This window comes from Triticum urartu, chromosome 5 (genome assembly GCF_003073215.2).
Source record: "Triticum urartu cultivar G1812 chromosome 5, Tu2.1, whole genome shotgun sequence".
Classification (NCBI taxonomy): domain Eukaryota; kingdom Viridiplantae; phylum Streptophyta; class Magnoliopsida; order Poales; family Poaceae; genus Triticum; species Triticum urartu.
Window position 1 is genome coordinate 651,005,917 of NC_053026.1, and position 22,964 is coordinate 651,028,880.

The 22,964-nt window shown below is 44.0% G+C and overlaps 1 protein-coding gene across 1 annotated transcript; it reads right to left on the bottom strand.

Moving 5' to 3' along the window:
• Positions 1 to 2,512: 2,512 nt before the first annotated feature.
• Positions 2,513 to 3,951, bottom strand: LOC125506484. The gene has a single exon (XM_048671289.1). The coding sequence runs from the start codon at positions 3,670 to 3,672 to the stop codon at positions 2,755 to 2,757; it is 918 nt and encodes a 305-aa protein (XP_048527246.1). The 5' UTR covers positions 3,673 to 3,951; the 3' UTR covers positions 2,513 to 2,754.
• Positions 3,952 to 22,964: the final 19,013 nt, after the last annotated feature.

Sequence of the window (22,964 nt, forward strand, 5' to 3'; positions counted from 1 at the left end):
AAACCATATCAAATTCATTCAGAACATTTTTGACATATTTCATTAAACAGAAGTGTCTGAAAGTTAACCTAGTCTGAATCTTCACCTACGTCTCTGCTTCAAATCCTTGTTGTTCCCCATGTCCGGCATCTTCGTTGGCCGTGAGCTTTGGGTAAAGCTTTGGGATCGTTGATGAGAAATAGTAAGATATTGGACACAGATACCTCATCAGAGTTCACGACCTAGACGTCACCCGTGGAGGTGAGGTCCACACTAGACATGGGCTGCCGACCTTGTGTTAATGGCCCGGGCGCGACCCGAAACTGCGACACAAATGACACGGAGCTACCGGCGGTTCCGTCCACGATCCTTAGCACCGCCTCCATGTCTGACTATGTCGGGATCGCGTTGCAGTTGGTGCATACGCTCCCCTGGCCTCGTAGAGCGCCCGCTGCTCGGCGACGAAATTTATGTTCTCCACGGCCAGGGCCGCCATGGCCTCCTTGCCCGTGAACTCGCTGCATATTTGATACTCGGGCAGTCGGTGATGGGCGTGATTCGCCAGGAGGAAGAGGTTGTAGCACTACTCCTCTAGCGGCTGCCGGATCGCCGACACCAGCTGTGGAGTCGGCTGATCCTACGCCATGACCTAGACATGGCGCGGGCGGTGCTCTTGACCGGCACGCTTCAATGTCGGCCCTAGTAACCGGCCGCGTTCACTCTGGAACGACATTGATGCGACGCGGGGGTGTAGAGGTGCGGTCATGAGGGAGAGGGCGTAGGCGCATGGAATATTTTTTGGGTGGGGCCGGGGTGTCAGACGCGTACGTGGCGGAGGTTTAGATGCCCACGTAGCCCCCCTCCCCCAGTTTGCATCCTGTTTGCGGAATTTTGGACAATCGAACACATCGACGGGTCGTTGGGTTACCGTGTTGGATGGCAAAGTACGCATTGACAACTTGATTGAGACTTTTGGGGGCGTTTTGAGGGTCCAGTTGTAGAAGCCTTTACTGCTACTACTACATATGTGAATAGTGAATTATCCAGGAGGGGCGTTTTGGCTCGCAGGAGCATATGCTTCCGAATAAATAGTAAATTAAAAAATGTAAAAAAGAATAAAAAAATCTGATTTTTTTATAGATGTTCGTGTTAATGTCGCAAGCATGCTTGACAAATGTCATGCGAAACGGAGCAACAATGTTTCGTCGATGAAAAAACAAAATTGGGGTGATATTTGGTCTTGTATTTGTTTTGTTCTCCGGGAGCCAAAATGCTTAACATTTTTGCCTCAAAATTTGTAGTTAGCATTTGTATGTGACTATGATCACATGAAAAATTTATCTTGATTTTTTTGACATTTGAAAAATTACTTTTGGGCCTCCCGGAAGCCAATCCGGAATTATCCGGCAATGTATACATGTATGTACTCAGGTGGGCCCGGTCCTGTGTACAACTACTGTAGTGCTATAAATAATCATAAGTAAGTAAAATCGAGCAAAGCTTGTAAACCCAATGAATGGAAGGAGATTGATTGAAGGCAACGAGCCAGCCAACCAACTAACTCTACTGCAACAATTTATTCCAGTCCTTGGAAGGCAGGCAAGAAGAGGGCGCCCACCCGTACTGATCCCAAGTGCTACCTGCATTATGATGTCTATTTCCTTTCCTTAGATCAACAGATAATCAAAATGCATATTTGTTCCATGATGCTTGGAACAAACCATGGATAAGAGCGCATGAATGCTAGGGTGACATTTCTGGTTGCAGACCAAGATGATGCAGGACCATACGCATATGCAATTTCAGCTGCAGTCCTACCCACACAACACATGGCGCCCCCGTCCCATCCCCATGTGTGCGTGCTGCCAGTGAGCCAACCGCAGGCCCTTCCAACATTGATGACATCGCTATTGCGTGCATATGATATGAGCCTTTTTTTACTGTTCATCGCTTGATCCAGAACACATCCAGTAGAGTAGAGTAGAAATTCTGAAGCCATTGATCCGAAGAGCCAAGAGGAAGCTTAGTGACAAGCGGGTGCGGACAAGACGACCCAACAAGATAGCCTGGACTCTTGCCTGCCGCAACGGAATTCCGTTGTCGGTTCCTCTGGCCCTGCCCGCGAGTGTTGCCAAATCCGAAATCCGGCGGAAAGCAGCCGGAGGAAGAAGACGAGCGCGTGGTGACAAGCGGCGTGCGTCACCTTCGTAGATTGATTACTGTAGTATAGTCGTAGTACAGTACCTACGACGACAGCGGATCTCTCACCGAATTCCTGTGCTGAATCTGCTGAATTTCTGTGCTGAATCTGCTGGATTTCAGTGCTGAATGGGCGCTGATTGACGGACCGATGGCGACGGCGCAACGGAACGGAACGGTGTGCGGTCGGTCGTGCTGTGCTGTGTCGTGCGTGCACGGAAAACAATGGCGGATTGGGCTCTGAAAGTAAGAGATGAACTGCATTTGTTTGTACGGTGGTAAAAAACAATGGATGGGTGTGCAGTTGGGGCACCGAAAGTATGATGAGACGATCTGAACTCAAGTAGTGGCTGCATTTCTTTGATGTATGGTACAATTTCGGTCAACAATCGTGGGGGGTGGAAAACAATGGAGTTTTTTACAGTCTCACATGCACACATTGCATCGATCTATCGGTCATGGAGGAATGGGGGGAGGAAGATCGATATCGATCCAAGCCTAGCTAGCAGTTAGCGGATTAGTGAGTGGCGGTGATGGTGATTAACACGAGAGTGAATCCATGGCAAGGGCTTCGGATCAGCTGGAGGAGCTGTGCAGCTCCGGAGGAGGCTTGACCCTGTACACCACGAGGAAGCACGGGAGCACGGCGCGCCGGTCCAGCACCACCAGCTCGCCGTCCCCCGGGTCCGCCGAGTCGTACTCGCCGGGGTGCTCGTCGGTGGAGCCGCGACGGACGCGGCCGGCGATGACGCGGCACACCAGCATGCCCCTGCGGCCCTCGTGGCTTCCGCCCCCGGCGCCCGCGTCCGCCGCGCCGCTGCCGGCGAACGTGCGCACGGCCCTGGCCGCGCCGGCCTGGTGGCACGTGGCGACGGTCGCGCAGATCACCTCGCTGCCGCCCCCGGCCTCCGCGGCGGGGCGGCACTGGAACCGCATCATCTCGTTGCCGTCGGCGGCGCACCGCGCGTCGCCCGCGGCCTCGCCGCGCGCCCGGGCGGCGGCGCGAGCGCACTCGAAGCGCGCCACCGCGCGCGCCGTGCTGTGCACCCGGAAGAGCGCCTCCACCTCCGCGGCTCCGTCGGTGCGCGCCCAGCCCGACGCGAAGATGAGCTCGACCACGCGCCGCGACGGGTGGCCCTCGGGCAGCTCCGTCATCTCCAGGAGCGCCGAGCTCGGCCGCTCCAGCGACGCCGCGAGCGGCAGCCTCGGCTTCTCCTTCCTCGCGAGCTCGGACGTGGCGTCCTCCTTCTTCTTCGTCTTCCTAGCAGTAGCAGTAGCGGTAGGAGGCCGGTCCCGCGCGCTGGACATGGACCTAGACCGCCGACTCTCCCTGCCCCTCTCCGGCGGCAGCAACGCGACGGAGGCAGCACCCTTGACCGTCGGCGTCGGCGGGTGCTTCTTGGGCGGGGGCAGGAGCGGGCTGTACGCGTCGTCGGCGACGGCGGTAGAGTACTTGCAGCTGAGGGAGCGCACCCACGCCGTCGCCGCGGCCATTGCCGGCGAGGTACTGTGCAAGATGGACGGAAGCCCAGCACGGCGGCGCGCCGTATAAAAAGCAGAGCACGAGGGAGGAGGGGGCGGCGACTGGAGTTTGTTGCCGGGGAGCGGGCGGTGGGTGTCAACTCACCTCAGCTCTGCATCTCTGGGCGTTATTATGTCCATCAGATTTAGTCGCCACCACTCCGGCGACCGCCACCTACACCTCAAAGTAGCTCTCTCCACCACACCGACGCGTGGGCCGCCGACGCAGGCGGGTCCGGACGGCAGGGAGGGGTGTAGATGGTGTGGAATGTAACGCAGCCTTTCTCAGTTCTATTTTCTTCTGAAAAGGAAATGTGGAGCCTTTTGCCAGCATCTGGAGATCGATCCTCCTTTTGGGTCTGGTGTGGTGTACTATGTGCTTTCATGATCCGCAAATTAAATCATCACAAGGTGATGAATTGGCCTAATTTTTGGTTAAATAGACCCTTATTTTTTGTGGTGGATCAGTTTTATTTGTTGTCTTGGATCAACTCCATTCTCATGTGGATCATGTTGCCGTCATCGCCCCTCTTTCATTGGAGTCGCGCAATACTTGTTCTAGTAGACAGTCGAAAAATCGCCATGTTGCCCCCCCTCCCCCCCAACACGAACACACGAGAACAACAAAGCACCGTTGATGATGAGAAGCATAGATCAAAAGTATCCAACCTGCAGACTCATGAATGGAGATGAACAAAGATTGGATCCACGGAGATGGGCGACCGCCCGCCCGCCCCCCTCCCCACCCCACCCCCAAATCCATAGGGCACTCATTCCACATTGAATCATCGCCGAGGGACGGATCACTGATGACTGAGGTCAGTCCAAGGTATTCCGAATTTCAACCATTTTCCGAGGTATACATGTCGTACTCACAAATTTAACCACTCATGTTATAATAATTAGTTGTGATTGGCTACCAGTTCACAGTACTAGTACCATGGTACAGATTCTAAAGCCAAAGGCTTCTTAAATTTCATTGAAATATTTTTATAGGAATTTTTGAATTGCCACACTTTATCTTCATTTGAGTTTAGAGCTCTAATGGATTGTCTTATGCGAGCACGCCCGTACACTCACAACATTGCAAATTCAAAATCTTATATTCCTATGAAATTAAGAAAATCATGGTATGTATTATACACTTCCTACTTTTAGATACGATATTAACACGATTATTATCAACGAGATTAAAGAGGTGTTGTCCCTTTGGGCGTTAGCGGGTGCAAATCATTTGGGTATTGTAATGCTGTGAGAGTAGATCTTTTACTTTTCCATCTTGTGGCTCTTGTTCGAAACCTTCTTCTTAACCAATGAAATCGCAAATCTTTTACCTTGTTCTAGAAAAAAATACTTCCTACTTTTTCTTTGTGCATTTTAGAATCCATCCTTAAAAAAACTACGTTTATTTTTGGAAATTAACTCATGAATTGAATGCTGGGAAGTGATCATATAGTTCCTATGTCTACAACGCACGCATCTCCTGCTAGTATTAAGGGCCTTGAGTTTTAGTTTGGCCCCGGGCCCCCAAAATGCCAGGACCGGCCGTGGATGCACCGAAGACTAACACGTACCGGATCCCATGAGATCCGCTGAAGACACAACTCCACACGCCCACCGATAACGCTACAAGCACTTTCGGGATAGAGACTATGCGGGGAGGACCCTTCTCCATCTCGAGGGAGCCGTCACCGCCTTGCCTTCCTGAGTAGGACACAACCCTCACCGACCTAAAAAAGCCTAAAAGGCGGAGTAGGAACCCTCCCGTCGGCAAGGGCCGAGGACAACCGGGCTTTCATGACCCTAAGGCCACCGGAGATGAGGCGGACCTACGGCTGCGCCGACGGGAGGCGGAGCACTCCCTTTCTTCTTGATAACGAACTGCAACGTTTTCGAGGAGTGAGTACGAATATGCTCCTCCATGTGTAGTAAATCGACACGGTATAAATCGATATAAGCCCACCGGGGCAATGCAATCAGACGCATGTCGACCATCTCGCCACAGCCGTTTTGGACTACCTTACCATGGTGCTCAGATCGTCCCTTTCTTATCTCGTGTCTAGCCTATCAACTTCATCTAATCCATTTGGCTACTCTAGTGCCTTTGTAGAATAGGTCCTTAGGGCATGTTGGAGGAAATACCATTTGAGTCAGTTTTGAATACTACTCCACTCATGTTTTTTCGGTGCATCTAGTGGATTGTCTCATGCAGAATTACTATGCCATTGAGTATATTCCTTCCTTGCATGAAAGCCGTTTGAGATGGCCGGACAACATGGTCAGCTACCGAGTTCAACTTATTCGTCGCCGCTTTAGTGAAAATATATCTTGAAGATGACATTAATGAGGCATATGGGTCTGAATTGTTTGATCTATTCGGCCTCTTTAATCATCGGCAACAAGACAATCTCGGTAAAATTAAGTCTGAATAGGTCAAGTCGGTCGACATGTAGACAATTGAACAACTCCGTAAGGTCATTCTTAATGTTATCTTAGAAATTCTGATAGAATTCTGCGGGGAAACCATCCAAACCGGGAGCTTTGTTGTGTTCATTTGGAATACCGCATATCTCACCTCCTCTTTTGAGAAAGGTGCCGCGAGGATATTGTTTTGTTCTGTCGTGACTTGTGGAATATCACCTGTTTGGGTCTCGTGATGAAATTCCCTTCAGCCGGCACTCTGAACATATATTTGTAGTATTTTTGTGATATACTTTTTGAGCTCCTCCCGATCTTTGATCCACCCCTCATCCTATTAGAGATTGTAAATATATTTCTCCTTTGCCGCCCATTGGCAACCTCTCTTGTATTACTACCCCCATCAAAACGAAATCAGTTTCGGATCTCTAGTAGTATTTGATCTCCTCTTCTCATAGAAGACGGGCAACCTTCTCATTCGTTTGATTTTTCAATTCAATCTATTATTGAGATAATGTGTGTGTCTCTGCAATTTTGTCGAGGTCATCAATGATGTTATAGAGCTGTCGCTTTTATTTTTTATAAATTTCGTTGGTGTGTTTCGCCCATCCAGAGAGATGTTGCCTCATGGCTCATATTTTAAAGATCTATCTCTGAATAGGTGTACTACCAACGGCGGGCCTCTCCCAAACATTCTTGATTATGTCTACAAATTCGTCCCTACAGAACCATCCCAAGTCAATTTTGAAAGGGCATCAGACAGCTCGGTTCCTAGAGTTAGAATCCAGAATGACGGGTGCCTTTATAAAATAGGTGCAGGTTACATATGGGTTTGACTAAAATACCGAACCCTCCGAATACACATATTTGACACAGTTTCAACACCTGATATTTTTTCTCTTTTTTTGTGAGATACTGATTTTTTGGTTTAGCACAAAATATAACTGCATGTGGAAATAAATGTCACTTCCTCCATTCGAAAATGCATGTTGTGGTTTTAATTAACCACTTTGTTTTTAGTATTTAATCACAATAGCTATATGTAAGTTGACATAATTTTTAATTTGGGCAAGTAGATTTTGTGAGAGGAGAAACCGTTTGGAGGTGAAAGAAGGCTAGAGGAAGAATAAAGAAGAATGACCGTTGAATCTTAATCTAAAGACCCAAAAATCGACTCACCCAAAATAAATTTTCAGGCGACTTCATATAGCCGATCCCAATTGTAGTTTTTTAAGCTAATCACTCACGCAGCCATTAGGGTTGTGGGATGGCCGAAGCATATTTAAGAAGTATGCCCACAACTTCTAAGATAGACTTGCAGATTGAGTCGGAGCAACAAATGTGTTTGCTTTGGATCAACTCCCTTTCTGCTTTTGATGCTCACTGCGTTTCTCTTTCTCCCTAGCTTTCTTGACCTGTCTATTTCTTTTTCCTTGCGAGATACTACTGACTTTTTTGGTTTGTCGATACTGCTGTACCGCAAATCAAAACTGCATTTAAATAATCGAGACCTCATGTTTAGTACTTAATCATACCTTTTGAGCTAATTTTGCACTAAATCACTCAACACATTCGTTAGGCAAAACAAATTTTAAAACTCCACAAAAGGGCACCCGCGGCGATGTTTCGGACGAATGCTTCGTGTCGAAGTCATTACTGCAGCGTATAGATTGTCTTTAGTTACGTGTCGGCGTTCCGGATTATTTTCCTATCTTATGCATGCATGGTTCAGGATACATGCATAATTGAACAAGGTTTGTTCATCGATCTATCATTGAACTCAACTACTGTAGCAAATATATCGACGGTGCGCGCCTGACATTGACATGTGCACAATAATGCTGTACCATGTTCGTGCTCATGCATGCACCGTCACCACGTTTTCCAAATTTAAGAGCACAATAGTAGCATCGCCTACACACATATACATAGATATTCATTGTTTAATTATCTAGAGGGTGGGTTAAGATCGCCTAACTAGCTGCCTGAAACAAATCATTAACATTAATTAAGGCCCTGTTCGACAGTCATCCAGCTCCGGAAGCACGCGGAGCGATGCTTGGGCGACTCCTAGAAAACGGGCTGCGGGCCGCTCCGCTCCGGAGCTGCGGAGCTGAGAGCTACCGAGCAGCGCCTAAGCTTTGCTTGTGCGGTGCAACACTCTTTATTTAATCAGCGCATGCCATTGACCAAAGTAAATGACAATGCAGAAAAATGCTCGTGCGCGATTCTGCCGATTGATTTCGCTGATCTGATCTGGTCTTCCATCGATTTCATTCCCTTGCATGTTACCGATGAATAAACATACTAGCATGATGTAATTCATAACCTTCACATGGACGTACATGAGATATGCTCTCCCTGTCCCAAATTATTTATCTTGAATTTGTCTAGATATAGATGTATCTTAGTGTTAGATACATCATCCGTATCTAGACAAATATAAGACAGGTAATTTGGGTGGAGGTAATATGTATATATAGTTGACGAACCATTTCAGGTAATTAACCAGATTATCAAGGTCTGATCATCTTCTTGACAGAAGAAAAAGTATAATCCAGTTGGTAATGACAAGCACACTAGTTTCTTATGGTAACCAGTACTATCTATAGGCAGCTAGCCACACATAGAAGGCTCTAGTACTACCTAGCTAGCTCCAACATTCGTTCGTGGTCTTTGGGGCCTGATCAATCGCTTTGGCTAATTTGTTGAAGAACTAATTACCTACCTATCACGCCACATAAATCAAGTCAAGTGGATGTAACCTTGGTTTGGAGGGTTACGTGCGTGCAAAGAAGTTGAACTATACTCATAGTTAATGCGCTAAGACCACGACTGACTACTCCCCAACAGAGAAATATATAGTTGATGTGTCAAATAAGTAAGTAGAAATTAGTTGCGTTTGACGCTTTCACTCCTTGTCTCATAGTTAATGCGCTAAGACCACGACTGACTACTCCCAACGAACACATGTGTAAGCTATCCAGTGTTATGTTTCCGGGTACCCTAATATTCACTAGAGGGAGTAGATATTTGATGCGTACGTGCTCGGCCTCTGCATCAGAATGATGCATGCGGTCATTTTATTAATAAGCAAACAGTCCAACAAAGTCTCCAAGTCTCAAAAAGTAAAAGAGCTCCCAAAGAGCAAAAATATGAAAACAGGATAGCCACAACCGGTAAAACGTGCTCCGGTTAGTTTGTTGGTTCGTTTCATGCAGGAATTAAGCAGGATGATATAGCCATATCATATCATATACAGGAGTAGCATATACTATATCATGTCTAATGCAGGAGTAGCATATATATCTCGTCGGTAGTTGAGCTGATCTCATGTGCTTCTCCTGTCCTCATCGACGCATTACCGATCATAGGAAAGAAAACATCACAAGGTCAAGGAGAATACCGTACCACCACCTTTTACCTATTAATGGAGTGGAGGTTGCAAAGCAAAGCATGCAGTACAGTAGTATATGCTGCTGCATGCAAAGTTTCTTCTGACGAAATAACAGTGTGCATGGCAAAGTAAAGGTGGTGATAGAAGGCCAAGAGAAAGGGTGTGCACATTTTTGAGGTGGGATTCGATAGGGAAGGAGCCATGGAATATTCAACTGAAAACACAAAGAAGAAAATGAAGGACTCGAAAGGAGGAGAAAAGGCAAGGGCAACAGACAAAAACACAGCCCATAACCGCATGTCCATCTAACATGGTCCTGGCCAAAAGTGTATTCGCTCCGTAAACAAATATAAGAGCGTTTAGATCACTCTTATATTTCTTTACAAAGGGAGTAGCATTTTGTTTTTCCAGATTTTGTTCCTTTTTCTCTATTAACAAGTTTCAGTGTATTTTGAGTAAAATATACTAATATTTTTCATGCAATTTTGAAAAACTATTCACACATGCATTTTTAGAAAGTGTGCTTATATTTCAAAAAAATGCTCATGTAATTAAAAAGTGGTCCATATTAAAAATAAGTGGTCCATGATAGTACTGATGCTCATGTAATTGAAGAAGTTTTTTTTAATTTTCCTTGATGAAACTTTAAGAAATGTGCGAAAATGTTCTCGCATGCTTATACAATGTTCATGTTTTAGTGTTCACACCTTTTTTGAAATACTTATATAGAATTAAAGAAGGTATTCATGCATTTTCAAAATGCATGTAATTTTGAAAAGGTGTTCCCGCATTTTAAAAACATCCATACAATTTTTATTTTTTATGTAAATTAAGAAATGTGTCCACATATTTTTGAAATAATGTTCATACAATTTTCTAAAATGTTCACACGTTTAAAAAGTTTGAAATGGGGTTAAAACATTTAGAAGAACTCATATAATTTTCCTAGGAAAAATATATTTTAATGATAATAAAGAAAAAAATAAAGCAGAAAGGACACCAAAAAAAAGGAATGTTTCACGGGAGTACCGAAGCACAATACGTAGCACATCAGGGTGTCGTTTATTCATGACGTGCCGGTTCGTGTCAACTTCTGCTGCTGGCGGCAAGGCGGGCTCTGGCTCCAATGGCAAAGCAGTCGAAGGCATGAGTAGACAAGGCTGCGGTAGCACGAGGATGGCGACGACAATGGGCGATGCTAGTGTGCTCCCCTCCAACCTCATCGGCGCGGTGAGTACCGTTGTGGGTGGGTCCGGACGGCAGCGAGCAAATGTAGTAGATGGTCCAGAAAATAGCCCATACTTTTTTGGAAAATCTTTTTTTCTCGGAAAAAAGAAAGAGTAAATAAATCTGAGGATTTTGCTTGCACATCCCCCAGAACTACCACCCTACAAAAAGTCCCACAAAACTTAATTCTTCGTAACTCCGTAGTATTCAACAAAAAACTAGCACTACAATTCAGGCAACCAAGTCTTTAGTTAGGTGTCGGCGTTCCGAATTATCTGGTTCTCTATTAGCTACAGCGTCATGCCTGCTTGAATAGCTCCGGATACATGCATCCATGATTGAACAAGAGTTTGTTCATCAATTGATCGTTCAAGTCAGCTCTCCCGCAAAAAAAGAATAAATAGAAGATCATTCAACTCAACTACTGTAGCTGTGTAGCATACCGACGGTGCGCAGGCAGCAGACATTGACATGTGGACAATAATGCAGGCACCGCCATCACGTTTTCTCCAAATTAAGAGCACAGTAGTATCACTTATTGCTTAACTAGAGGCTTAAGATCGTCAAACTAACTAGCTGCCTGCAACAAATCATTTAAGCTTTGCTTGTGCGGAGCGGAGCAACACTCTTATTTAATCTGCACATGCCATTGACTAGAGGAAATGAAAATGCAGAAAAACGCGCTTGCTCGATTCTCCCGATTTATTTGGCTGATCTTGTCTTCGATTGATTTGCAATAATTCCCCTTGCACGTGATTCCCGGAGAATAAAAATACTGGCACGATGTAATTCTTAACCTCCACGTGGAGATCGATCGACGGACGTACTCCGACGTAGTACATTATATAAAGTAATTAACCATTTCAGGTACTAAGCAGATTGGCAAGTTCTAACCATGTTCTCGGTAGATGAAAAGGTCTAATCGAGTTGGTAATGACAATTGACAAGTACATTAGTTTGTTTGTGGAAACCAACAAAGCCAGCCAGCTCTATATACTAGGTAGCTAGCCTAGCCACACACACAAGTCCTGGCTGGCTGAAACATTCTTTCGTGGTCTTTGCATTGCGGCCTCATCGATCGCTTAGTTTGGCTATCATCTGTTGAAGAGCTAACTAGTTCACTACCTGCCATGCCTGCCACATCGATCAAGTCAAAGTGGAGATAACTTTGGTTTGCAGGGTACTCACCGTACGTGCAACAAGTGGCTTCGTCATCTATAACGACTACTGCAAGAATGTATCCATAATATGGTTGATGCGTCAAATAAGTAAGTACTAGAAATTGGTTGGGGTTGAAGCTTTCACTCCTTGTCACATAGTTAATGCACTAAGCCGACGACTACTCCCCAACGAACACATGTGTTGGCTACTACCTATGGACCTCTCTCTATATATCCATCCAGTGAACAACGCACGTAAGTGCTATATTTTCGGGCACCCTAATTTTCTATGGATAGTTACGATTGGTGCCGCTTGTATATAGGAGTAGTAGATATTTGATGCCTACGTGCTCGTCTATGTAGTTGTTAATTAGTTAGTTTGTTGGCTTTGTTTCATGCAGGAAGCACTATGATATAGCCATATCATATCAGACCGATCTTACAATGTCCTATGACTCATGTAGGAATATCGTCGGTAGTTGAGCTGATCTGATGTGCTTCTCCGGTCCTCATCGTCGCATTACCGATCATAGGAAAGAAAACATCACAAGATCAGGGAGATTACCGTACCACCACCTTTACCTATTAGTGGAGTGGAGGTTGCAAAATGCAATGCATATCAGTAGTATATGCTGCTGCACCCTGCATGTAAAGTAAGTATCTTCTCACGAAATAACAGTGTCCATGCAAAAGTAAAGGTGGTGATAAAAGACCAAGAGAGAAAGTGCGTGCATATTTTGGAGGTGGGATTCCTTCCATTGGGAAGGAGCGATGGAATATTCAACCCAGAACACAAAGAAGAAAAGGAAGCACTGGAAAGAAGAAGATGAAAAGGGGACAGCAACAGACAAAAGCAGAGCCCATGACAGCAAAGGTGATGAAAGGCTCGCGAGTTCAAATGCTCCCTCATGAATAGTATGTTTATTTTTTAAAAAAAATCCGACACTTTTTAGCAACAAACATTAATGAGTTCTCTACGTATGTGTTTTTCTTGAAGAAAAACCATTCCTAAATGCTTTGGGATTCAAAATAAAACCGATGCTCCAAAAAGACTATTTTTAAAGTATTTTGGAGATTGATATTTTTTTGCCCGGAACATTAGGAATGTATTGGTTTTCACTAGGTTTTCTGCTAATTAACCGGACAACTTTCTTTTGCTTAATTAATGGATGGGTTATCTTTTTTTGCTTCCATTCAATAAAATCTTAGTTTTTTCAAAAATATGGAGGCTTTTGTCTGCAGCTTGATGGATCCTCCTTTGGTGTTCTGTTGTATACGCTTTCATGACTCACGGACATTGAGATTGAGGTTGAGTTATGTCTAGTGCGGATCTCTTTTCTTTTAGAGGAATAACATGCAGTTCGGAGTAGTAGTATTTTAATTAGCATAAGCCATTGACTAGAGGAAATGAAAAGCAGAAAGGAAACCCGGACGCGATTCTCTCCATCGATTTGGCTGATCTTGTCTTCCATTGATTGCATTTCCTTGCACGTTACTGACAAATAAAAAATAAAAATACCTCATAGCATGGTGTAATTCTAACCACGTGGACATCTACACATGAACGTGATGTATATATAATTGATTTACCATTTCAAGCAGACAAGTATCGGTGCTTAAAGAGATATGTAGTCCGGGTCGTCTAATCATGTTCTTGATGGAAGAAAAGGTATAATCAAGTTGTTAATGACAAGTAGAGTAATTTGTTTATGGAAACCAACAGATCTAGCTAGCTATGCAGCCACATTGAAGATGGCTCGCTCTAGGCTCTGCCTAACTAGCTGAAACATTCGTTCGTGCTCTTTGCGACGCTAATGCTATCTATCTGTTGGCCTATGATTTGTTGAAAAGCTAATTGACTAGTACCTACCATTCATGCCGCATCAAGTCAAAGTAAAGGTAATTAACTTTAGTTTGTAGGGTAGTATATGGTTGATGTGTCAAATAAGTAAGTGGATATTAGTTGCGGTTGACGCTTTCACTCGTTTTCGCATAGTTGATGTGCTAAGACGACGGCTACTCCCCAACAAACAGATTTGTTGGTTGGTTACTACCTATCTCTCTCGTTATGTATCTATCCAGTAAACATTAGGAAACGTTTGTGCACCACAACATGTATATATGGACAGTTACGGTTGCCGCCGGCCGCTTGTACTAGTAGATGATGATAACTACTCCTGTAGTTTAATGAGTAGTTAGTTTGTTTGTTTCATGCAGGATTATGGCCATATCATATCATTCTTGTCATGTCTCATGTGGGAGTAGGATATATCCTTATCCTGGTAGTTGAGCGATGGATCCCATGAGCTTCTCTCTCCGGCCTCCTCACGGACGACGAAAAGAAGAAGATAACAAGCAGATTACCATACCACCACCTTTTGAGAGTACTTGCATAGTGGAGTGGAGGTTGCAAAGCATTACTGCATGCATGTAAAGTTTCTTCTGACAAATTACAGTGTGCATGCAAAGTAAAGGTGGTGACAAAAGGCCAGCCAGGAGAAAGTGTGTGCAGATTTTAGAGGTGGGATTCCTTCCACGGGGAAGGAGCCATGGAATATTCAACCGAGAAACAAAGGAGAAAAGGGAAAATAAGAGGAAGAAAAGGGGAGGGCACCAAAAGCAGAGCCCGCAACGGCGAAGGCGATGGAAGCAGATACCTGATACCTGGGAGCTTCTATTTGCTGCTCTTTGCGGCAAATTGTCGCTCGATCACACAAGGGTGCCGCAAAATGGGGTGACCCTAGAACGCATCATAGAGCCCTTTGTGTTGAGCAATTTCCTTTTGATTTGGTTAGTTTACTGTTGTACACATGGTTTTCCGGTCGGTTTTCTACAAAGTACAAACACCTATCATGGGACTTGTTTCAACAATTTTGGAAATTATATTAATGGAGACTAAAAAATGTGCAGAATTTTAAAAAATACGTAGACAACTTGTTGCAATAAGCGACAAATAGGAAATATTCTCATATCCGAGGCTCATGGCATCAAGAAGTCAACCAAACACATGGAGCCCCATTATACAACCCAGCCATGGCACAACCCAGTAAGTCTGCTTTATTTTTATAGAAAACATTTTACAAGATTATTCTAGAAAACGAAACCAAAAGATTTAAATTTTATGTACAAGTTAGTCTCAAAGTGGAAGAGTATATGTTGCGGAAAATGGTAAAACATTCATGTACATATAAAAGAAATAATCTTTCGCTTATTAGAAAAACTATTCCTGGTTTTAAAACCAAGTACATTCATGTATTAAAAAAATCATGGATTTTTAAAACTGTTCGTACATGTGTGAATATATGTTCAAATGCTATGAAAATATAGTGAAATGCAATAGGAAAACAAAACATAAGAAATCAACAAAATGAAGGACAAAATAATGATAACAAAATGACCTAGTCCCCAGAGGGAGCGTGTTTGGTCGACACTTATTGGTTGCACTGAGGAGGAATAGACAAGAATTGCCCATATAAAAACTATCCTCCGATAACGTGGCCCCTTGCCTAAGGCGGCCCCTAAACGGATCCTCCCAGCACGGATATAGGGCCGGCTCTCGAGCACATTTTTTTCTTTCAATTTCACTCTTTTTGTTTGGTTACTTTTATTTATATCTTACAAATGGAAATTATTTTATTTAAATCATCAAAATTGTTAATTGCTTGTTTAAAAAATGTCCATGAAGTTTTAAAAAATCTTCGTAAAACCTTTATAACTATTGGTAACATTCAAAAACATATTCGTCACATTTAAAAAGATGTCCACGTTTCAAAACTATCTTAATGACATTTTAAAGAAATGTTAATAAAATGTAAAACCACTTTCATAACATTCGAAAAAAATTATGCTCACGTAATTTAGAAAAATGATATTTATACAATGTAAACAAATGTCTGCATCATTTATAAAATATTTTATACCATTCAAAAAATGTTTCTGACATATTACAAAAATGTTTATACGATTTTTTGGCTTAATTTTTTAAAAAAGTGGTCTGTACCGCCCAAAAACATTGTTCATGACATTTTAAAAGAATATTCACTTGTTTCAAAAAAATTCGGTCATTTTCAGAAATGACTATAAATTGAAAAATGTTGATGTACTTTGGAAAAATTGGTACATACCAATAAAAAATGTGCAACAAGTATTGTTTTAACACTTCTTCAAAAAGTTCAAACTTGTAGTTTTGTAAAATGTTTGTATAGCTTAAAAATGTGCACGTAATTTGGAAAAATATATTTTGTGACATTCAAAAAAAAGTTCCATGTGTATTTTTAAAATGTTTAATATCTATTCAAAAAAAAGTTCTTCATGTATTTGACAAATGTTCATCTAGTATCAAAGAATTGTTTCCAGTACGCAACGGTCACAGTAGCTACCACAGGTGTCACCTTGGCCTTTGAAAGACTTCCAAGCGACGTGGTTGTTCCCTTCGAGCCAATCAGAAATTCAACACTAGTATAGAATATTTGTGAATATTTCTACACTAGTGTAAGAAAGTTTACTAAATGGGCTGGGCCAATCCAACAGCGAGAGTCCAATTAGAGCTCCCTTGCAGCTGTGCATGCTCACCGAGTTCAATTTCAGGTCGGCTGCCTCATCTTGTTCCAATCAGTCGAGAATAAAGAACCGATCGATACGTGCGAGCATCCCAGTGAGGGACGAACCACTTTGTTTCCTTTATCTAAAAAATCCACTTTGTTTTATTTTTTAAAATTGTTTCCTTCATTTTATTTTGGGTCATTTTAGTATAAAATAATCATGAAATTTAATTAATATTCTTGAATTTGAACAAGAATTAATAAATTGAAAAAAAGTTCAGTTATTCAGGAATTTGCAAAACATTCACACATAAGATTTGTTTTTGCTAATTTTACAAATATTCACAAACCTGTGATTTAAATTTAAAAATTTGGCAACTTAAAAAATAAGTATAACTATGGGAAATGCTTACAAATCTAACAAATATTATTAGATAAAAACATGTTTGCCTAGGCCCACGAGGGAGCGTGTTTGCTCAACACTTATTAGGATACATTGAGGAGGAATAGACAGGAATTGCCCAAATAAAAGACTATCCGCCGGTAACGACATTGGTGCCAGATGGCTGCTATATATCGCACGCGCGGCCCCTAAATGGGTCAGGTGGCCCCTAAATGGGTCTGCCAAGCACGGAAATAGCGCCAATTGTTCAGCACATTTTTAGTTTTTTCTTTACCTTTTTTTACTTTTATTCATATCTTATAAATGGAAATTATTTCATTTTTATATTTAAAATATTTAATCGCTTGTTTAAAAAATATTCATGAAGTTTTAAAAAATGCTTGTAGAAGCATTATAAATTATCAATAACATTCAAAAAAGTATTCGTCACATTTAAAAAGATGTCCACGTTTCAAAACTATCTTCATGACATTTTAAATAAAATTTAATAAAATGTAGAACAGTGTTCTCATAAATTAGAAAACTAATAGTATATTGTAACATTCAAAAAGTTATATAGGAAATGTAAAAAATTATATATAATGTAAAAAATGTTTGCATGGGTTAAACACTGTTTTGTACAATTCAATATATGTTTCTCACATTTTACAAAAATGTTTATAGAAATTGTTCGCTTAATTTTAGAAAACTGTTCCGTACCACTCAAAAATAACGTTCATAATATTGTAAAGAATATACACGAATTTAAAAAGAAATACTAAAATTTTCAGAAATGTATATACACTGCAAAAATGTTGATATAGTTTTGAAAAAATATACCGTAGCATAGAAAAATGAGCAACGTGTATTTCATTTAACACTTTTTCAAATAGTTCAAACATGTATTTTCGAAAATGTCCATATAACTACAAAAATGTTCACATAATTTAAGAAATTATTTTGTACAATTGGAAAAACAATTTCCATGTGTATTTGGGAAATGTTTAGAATCTATTTTATTTTTTGATAAAACATTTATTTGAAAAAAATGGTCTAATGTATTTGACAAATGTTCAACTTTGTATCAAATATATATTCCACATGTATAGGAAAAATGTGAATCATGGAATGGAAAAAATGGTTATGTATAGAAAACAAAAAAAGAAAAGCAAAAAATAGTGAGACCTGAAGAAAATCCAAGAAAATTGTAAGTAAAAGTATATAAAATAAAAAATTAAATAAATAAAGAAAACCCAATGAGAATCTAAGAAAACTAATGAACGCCGTAAAAATCCCAATAAAAACGGTAAAAAACCACACAAAACCCAAATAAATAAATAAAATTGAACGCATGGTAAGCCAATGAAAACCGTAAAAGAAAACACCTAATAATTGGAAAAAATAAGCCAATGAAAACGTCAAAAAACAGACAAAAAGGAAAAAAATAATGAAAATAGCACAGAAAATAGAAAAAGTAAAAATATTGAAAACCAAAGAAAAACTTAAAGAAAACACATATAAAATGAAAGATAGAAAAAAAATTAAGAACAAAGAAAGCTGATGTAAACAGTAAAGAAAAACTTAGATCTTAAGGGCTGGACCAATCAATCCAATAATTAACCACCTAAAGGAATAACAAAAAACCAAATGGACAACAACTACAACGACCGAGTGAGCTAAGGCAACGAACATACAACGACTATTATCAAAGACTCAAGGGCTCGTATGACGCTGTCATCAGAGACTCGAATGGCAGATTCATCGCGGCAGGAAACGGGGAAATCGATTGGTGCGAAGATGTGCTTATGGCTGAGGCAATTAGCTTACGGTTTGGTCTCAATTTGACAACTACAGTCGGGTGTAACCGCATAAAGGTGAACTCCGACATCATCGAGGTGATCGACACAATGAAGAATGGAGGTCACCCTATTGGTCTATTGGCGATAGTTTTTGATGATATATATCACTTTGCGTGTGATTTTCTGCATATGCCAGAACTGATTGCCTTTTCTTTTTAGATTCAGGGGTGTGTATGCGAAATTTTTGACAAGTCATCTCCTTACAATCCGGCCCCATTTGCCAGAAAGTGATCAAACAGGCCAAATCACCCGATCAATGCATTTTGCAAAAAGTTACCAGAATCATGTTGTCTTTTGCAAATAATTAGAGACCGGGTTGTTTTCCGCAAAGCTAACCTCAAATGTGGTGGTTTTCTGTAATTAACTCTCCACCGGAGTGAGGTGTGGCCTCCGTCATGGAGACACTGCCAGAGGGAAGGCGTGGAGCAGCGTCGGCGACGGCTGGAGGTAGCGTCAGGGGTGGTGGGAGGCCGGGTCAGCGGTGCAGGGAATCCCTAGTTGCGCTCTTCCTCTCATGTCACGAAATGGGTGACGGGGAAGGAGAATGTTTTTTCTTCTTCTTCGGGGCTGGTCATGTGGGCTGCCAGGGGAGAACCCGTGGTGGCATTTGCTTTGTAATTCTATGCAGCTAGGAGGCAATACCCTTTCTTTTTCACTTTTCAATGGCTGCTGCGGGAATCCATCATACACCCTAGCTTATTTTCATTGTCAAGGAGATGAAGATGAAAATAAGTTAAGATCGACCCATCAAAACGAGTTCTTTGGGCTTTTGACTTGTTTTAGCAGTAAGCTGATATAATATAAGCTGCAATAAACCGGCCTTACTAAGGCCACCTCCAACAACAACCCGCAAATTTCCTCCCGCATCCGTCTACGGACTGGGAAGGGGGGATGGAGGCAGTCCGCGGACACAGATGCGGGAGACCGCCATTTAACCGTAGCCGCATACATTTCAAACTATATTTCAACAAACCGGATGAAATTCGTGCAAATATGACCAGATTTCATAGAAACATGACAGATTTCATACAAACGCGACAGATTTTCATTATATTTCAAACATTTAAAACAATAAAATACGACCCTACCTAAACCTATCCTACGGCAGCGGCACCCAGTGTCCAAGCCCGTGTCTTCCTCCATCCACCGTTTCCATGAGCACCAGCGATAAGACCCGTGAAGTGAATGTGCGGTCTCCGGTGAGCAAGAGTATAACACAGGAGATGGACCGACCCACATGGGATATAAGGCACTACTGCCTCCCATGGCCTAGTCGTCCTCGGAGGACGTTAGTTCCACGGTGGAAATGGTGGCGCCGGCGTTGTTGTCGTCCCCCCGGGCCGCCTGATGGTTCGTCGGTGGCGCAGCTCGCATTGTTCTCCTCCGCGATTGCCTGCAGCTGTGCCTCTGCGGCTCCCGCTTCCTCGCAAGCGGCGGCTTGAGCGTGAACGACATCGTAGATGGCACGCTGCTTCATGATGAAGTTTGGGTTCACCGTGGCGATGGCCGCCACGGCCTCCTCGCTCGTGCACTCACCGTAGGTCTGGCCCTCCGCCAGTCGGTGCTGCTCTAGGAGGAATAGGTTGCACCATTGTTCCTCCTGTGCCTGTTGGAACACCGACAAAGGCACCATCGCTGGCTGCACCTCCACCATGGCGGTGTTGGAGTGCTCCTGCGCTTGCTCCATGGTAAAGCCGGCGTGCACAAGAGGCTCGGGAGCTGGAGAAATGACGTCGGAGCCAATCTCCATCGTGGTGTCGTCCTCGTCATCGGAGACCTCGGGCGAGCTGGCCGGCAAGCCGGCCTCGACCCGCCTGGCACGGCAACTCTGACAGCGGCGGAAAGGGTGACACGATGTGCTTCATATCCGTGAAAAGGCTCTCCCACAGAGAGTTTCACTGCCTTCAATCATGGTGGATGCCGTTTAAGTGAGGAGGATGGGGAGTGGCTTGTGTTCTGGTGTGGAGTGGAGAGCCGGGTGTGGCCGCCTTTAAATAGTGGATTCCGTTGAGGCGAGGCATTCAGGTGCGTCAGTCCGTGGTGCCAGAGTGGGTTTCTTGGCCGGTGAGCCTTCTTAATGGCGGCATCAGACGGATAGGGGCATTGAATGGGCGTGGTAGATATCCGCCCCATCCCGTCCAGTCACACATCTCTGGCATTGAACAGGCACGGACACCGGAGATGCATCGCCAGCGGCGCCCTTGGCGACGCACCGCTTCAACGGTGGAGGCAGTCAGAGGTCGCGTCCGTCCTGAGCCGTCTTCAATATGGAGCGGCGCGCTCTACAACGGCATGAGTACGGGCAATTGGCGCCGGAAAGGAACTCGCGCAGGCAAGGGAGGAGGGGTTTAGGTGTGTCAGGGCGGTCAGAAGAAGGCTTGGGAGCTGCTTGGACTCCCGCAAAGCCTGCCACGTCTGTCTCCGGTTTAAGGGAAAAAGTACGTGCGGACCGCGCCACGGATCAAATTGCGTTGGATGGCTTTTGACGCATGCGGGAGGTTTGCGGGTCGGCGTTGAAAATGCCCTAAACTTCCACATGAGTCCACGTACAATAGTTTTTCATTTTCCAAGGGTTCTTTGTATGAACGAGTCCACAACTGCCGGCACACTTCCCATGGATCGCGTTGCCGGACCTGAGTTTCTATAGCCTGTGTGGCTCCGCGTTCCAGCCGTTGCTGGTCTGCCTCGACGGCCATCGACAGGTGCTGGTAGCGCAGAGCGCCTGCGTCGAGTGGCTCCTATTCGAGCGCATGCACGACGCCCTAATGCTCATGAGCCCATTGTCCGCGGCCGCCGCCACCACCATGGTGGTCTCCGGACTCCACACCCTCCATGATGCTCGCAAGGAGTCTCTTGAGCTGCAGGGGCCAACCATCCAGAAGCTGGTAGTGTGCTCGGATCACATCATTGCTGCCACATTGGTCGACGAGAGCGCACTAAACACAGACGTCGTCAAGCTGGCGCTGTGCCGGCCAGGGGCGTCCTCCTGGGCACTCACTGCATGCTTCTACAACGTCTTCATGTCCCTCTAAGACATTGTACTGTACCAGGGGCAACTCCATGCCCTCACCACTAACAAGGCCCTCTTCTTCATCTCCTTCTCCATCTCTGGTGGGAAACATAGCATGCAATTTCAAAAAAAATTTCTTACGATCACACAAGATCTATCTAGGAGAAGCATAGCAACGAGAGGGGGAGAGTGTGTCCACATACCCTCGTAGACCGAAAGCGGAAGCATTAGTTTAAGGTGGTTGATGTAGTCGAACATCTTCTCGATTCAACCGATCAAGTACCGAGCGTACGGCACCTCCGAGTTCTGCACACATTCAGCTCGATGATATCTCTTGAACTCTTGATCCAACAAAGTGTCGAGGGAGAGTTTCGTCAGCACGACGGCGTGATGACGGTGATGGTGAAGTGATCCGCGCAGGGCTTCGCCTGAGCACTATGACAATATGACCGGAGGCGTAAACTGTGGAGAGGGACGCCGCACACGAGTAGAACTCAATGTTGTGTGTTCTAGCGGTGCCCCCCACATATATGTAGGTGGGAGAGAGAGAGGGGCTGCAAGGGGCACCCCAAGTAGGAGTAATCCTACTTGGGCGCCTCCTCCAAGTCAGCCTCCCCCTTCCATATCCATCGGAGGGGGAAGGAAAGGGAGGGAGGAGGGGAAGGAAAGGGGGAGTCTGAATCCGCCGCTTTCCTTCTCCCTTCCCTTCCTTTCCTTCTCCTCCTATTCTGCCTATAGGGGGCGCACCAGGCACTTTTGGGGCTGGTTTGTCCAACTATTGGCCCATTAGGCCCATATAGCTTGCCGGGGGTAGCCCGGAACCCCTTCAAGTGACCCGATATGTATCCGGTACCCCCAGAACACTTCCGGTGTCCGAATACTATCGTCCTATATATATATGAATCTTTACCTCTCAACCATTTTGAGACTCCTCGTCATGTCCGTGATCTCATCCGGGATTCCGAACAACATTCGGTCACCAAATCACATGAATCATATAATACAAAATCATCATCGAACGTTAAGCGTGCGGACCCTACGGGTTCGAGAACTATGTAGACTTGACCGAGACACCTCTTTAGTCAATAACCAACATCAGAACCTGGATGCTCATATTGGTTCCGACATATTCTACGAAGATCTTTATCGGTCGTACCGTAATGACAACGTACGTTATTCCCTTTGTCATCGGTATGTTACTTGCCTGAGATTTGATCATCGGTATCTTCATACCTAGTTCAATCTCGTTACCGGAAAGTCTCTTTACTCGT

Coding starts and splice junctions, on each gene's coding strand:
- LOC125506484 (XM_048671289.1), bottom strand. CDS start 3,672: ATGGCCGCGGCGACGGCGTGGGTGCGCTCCCTCAGCTGCAAGTACTCT.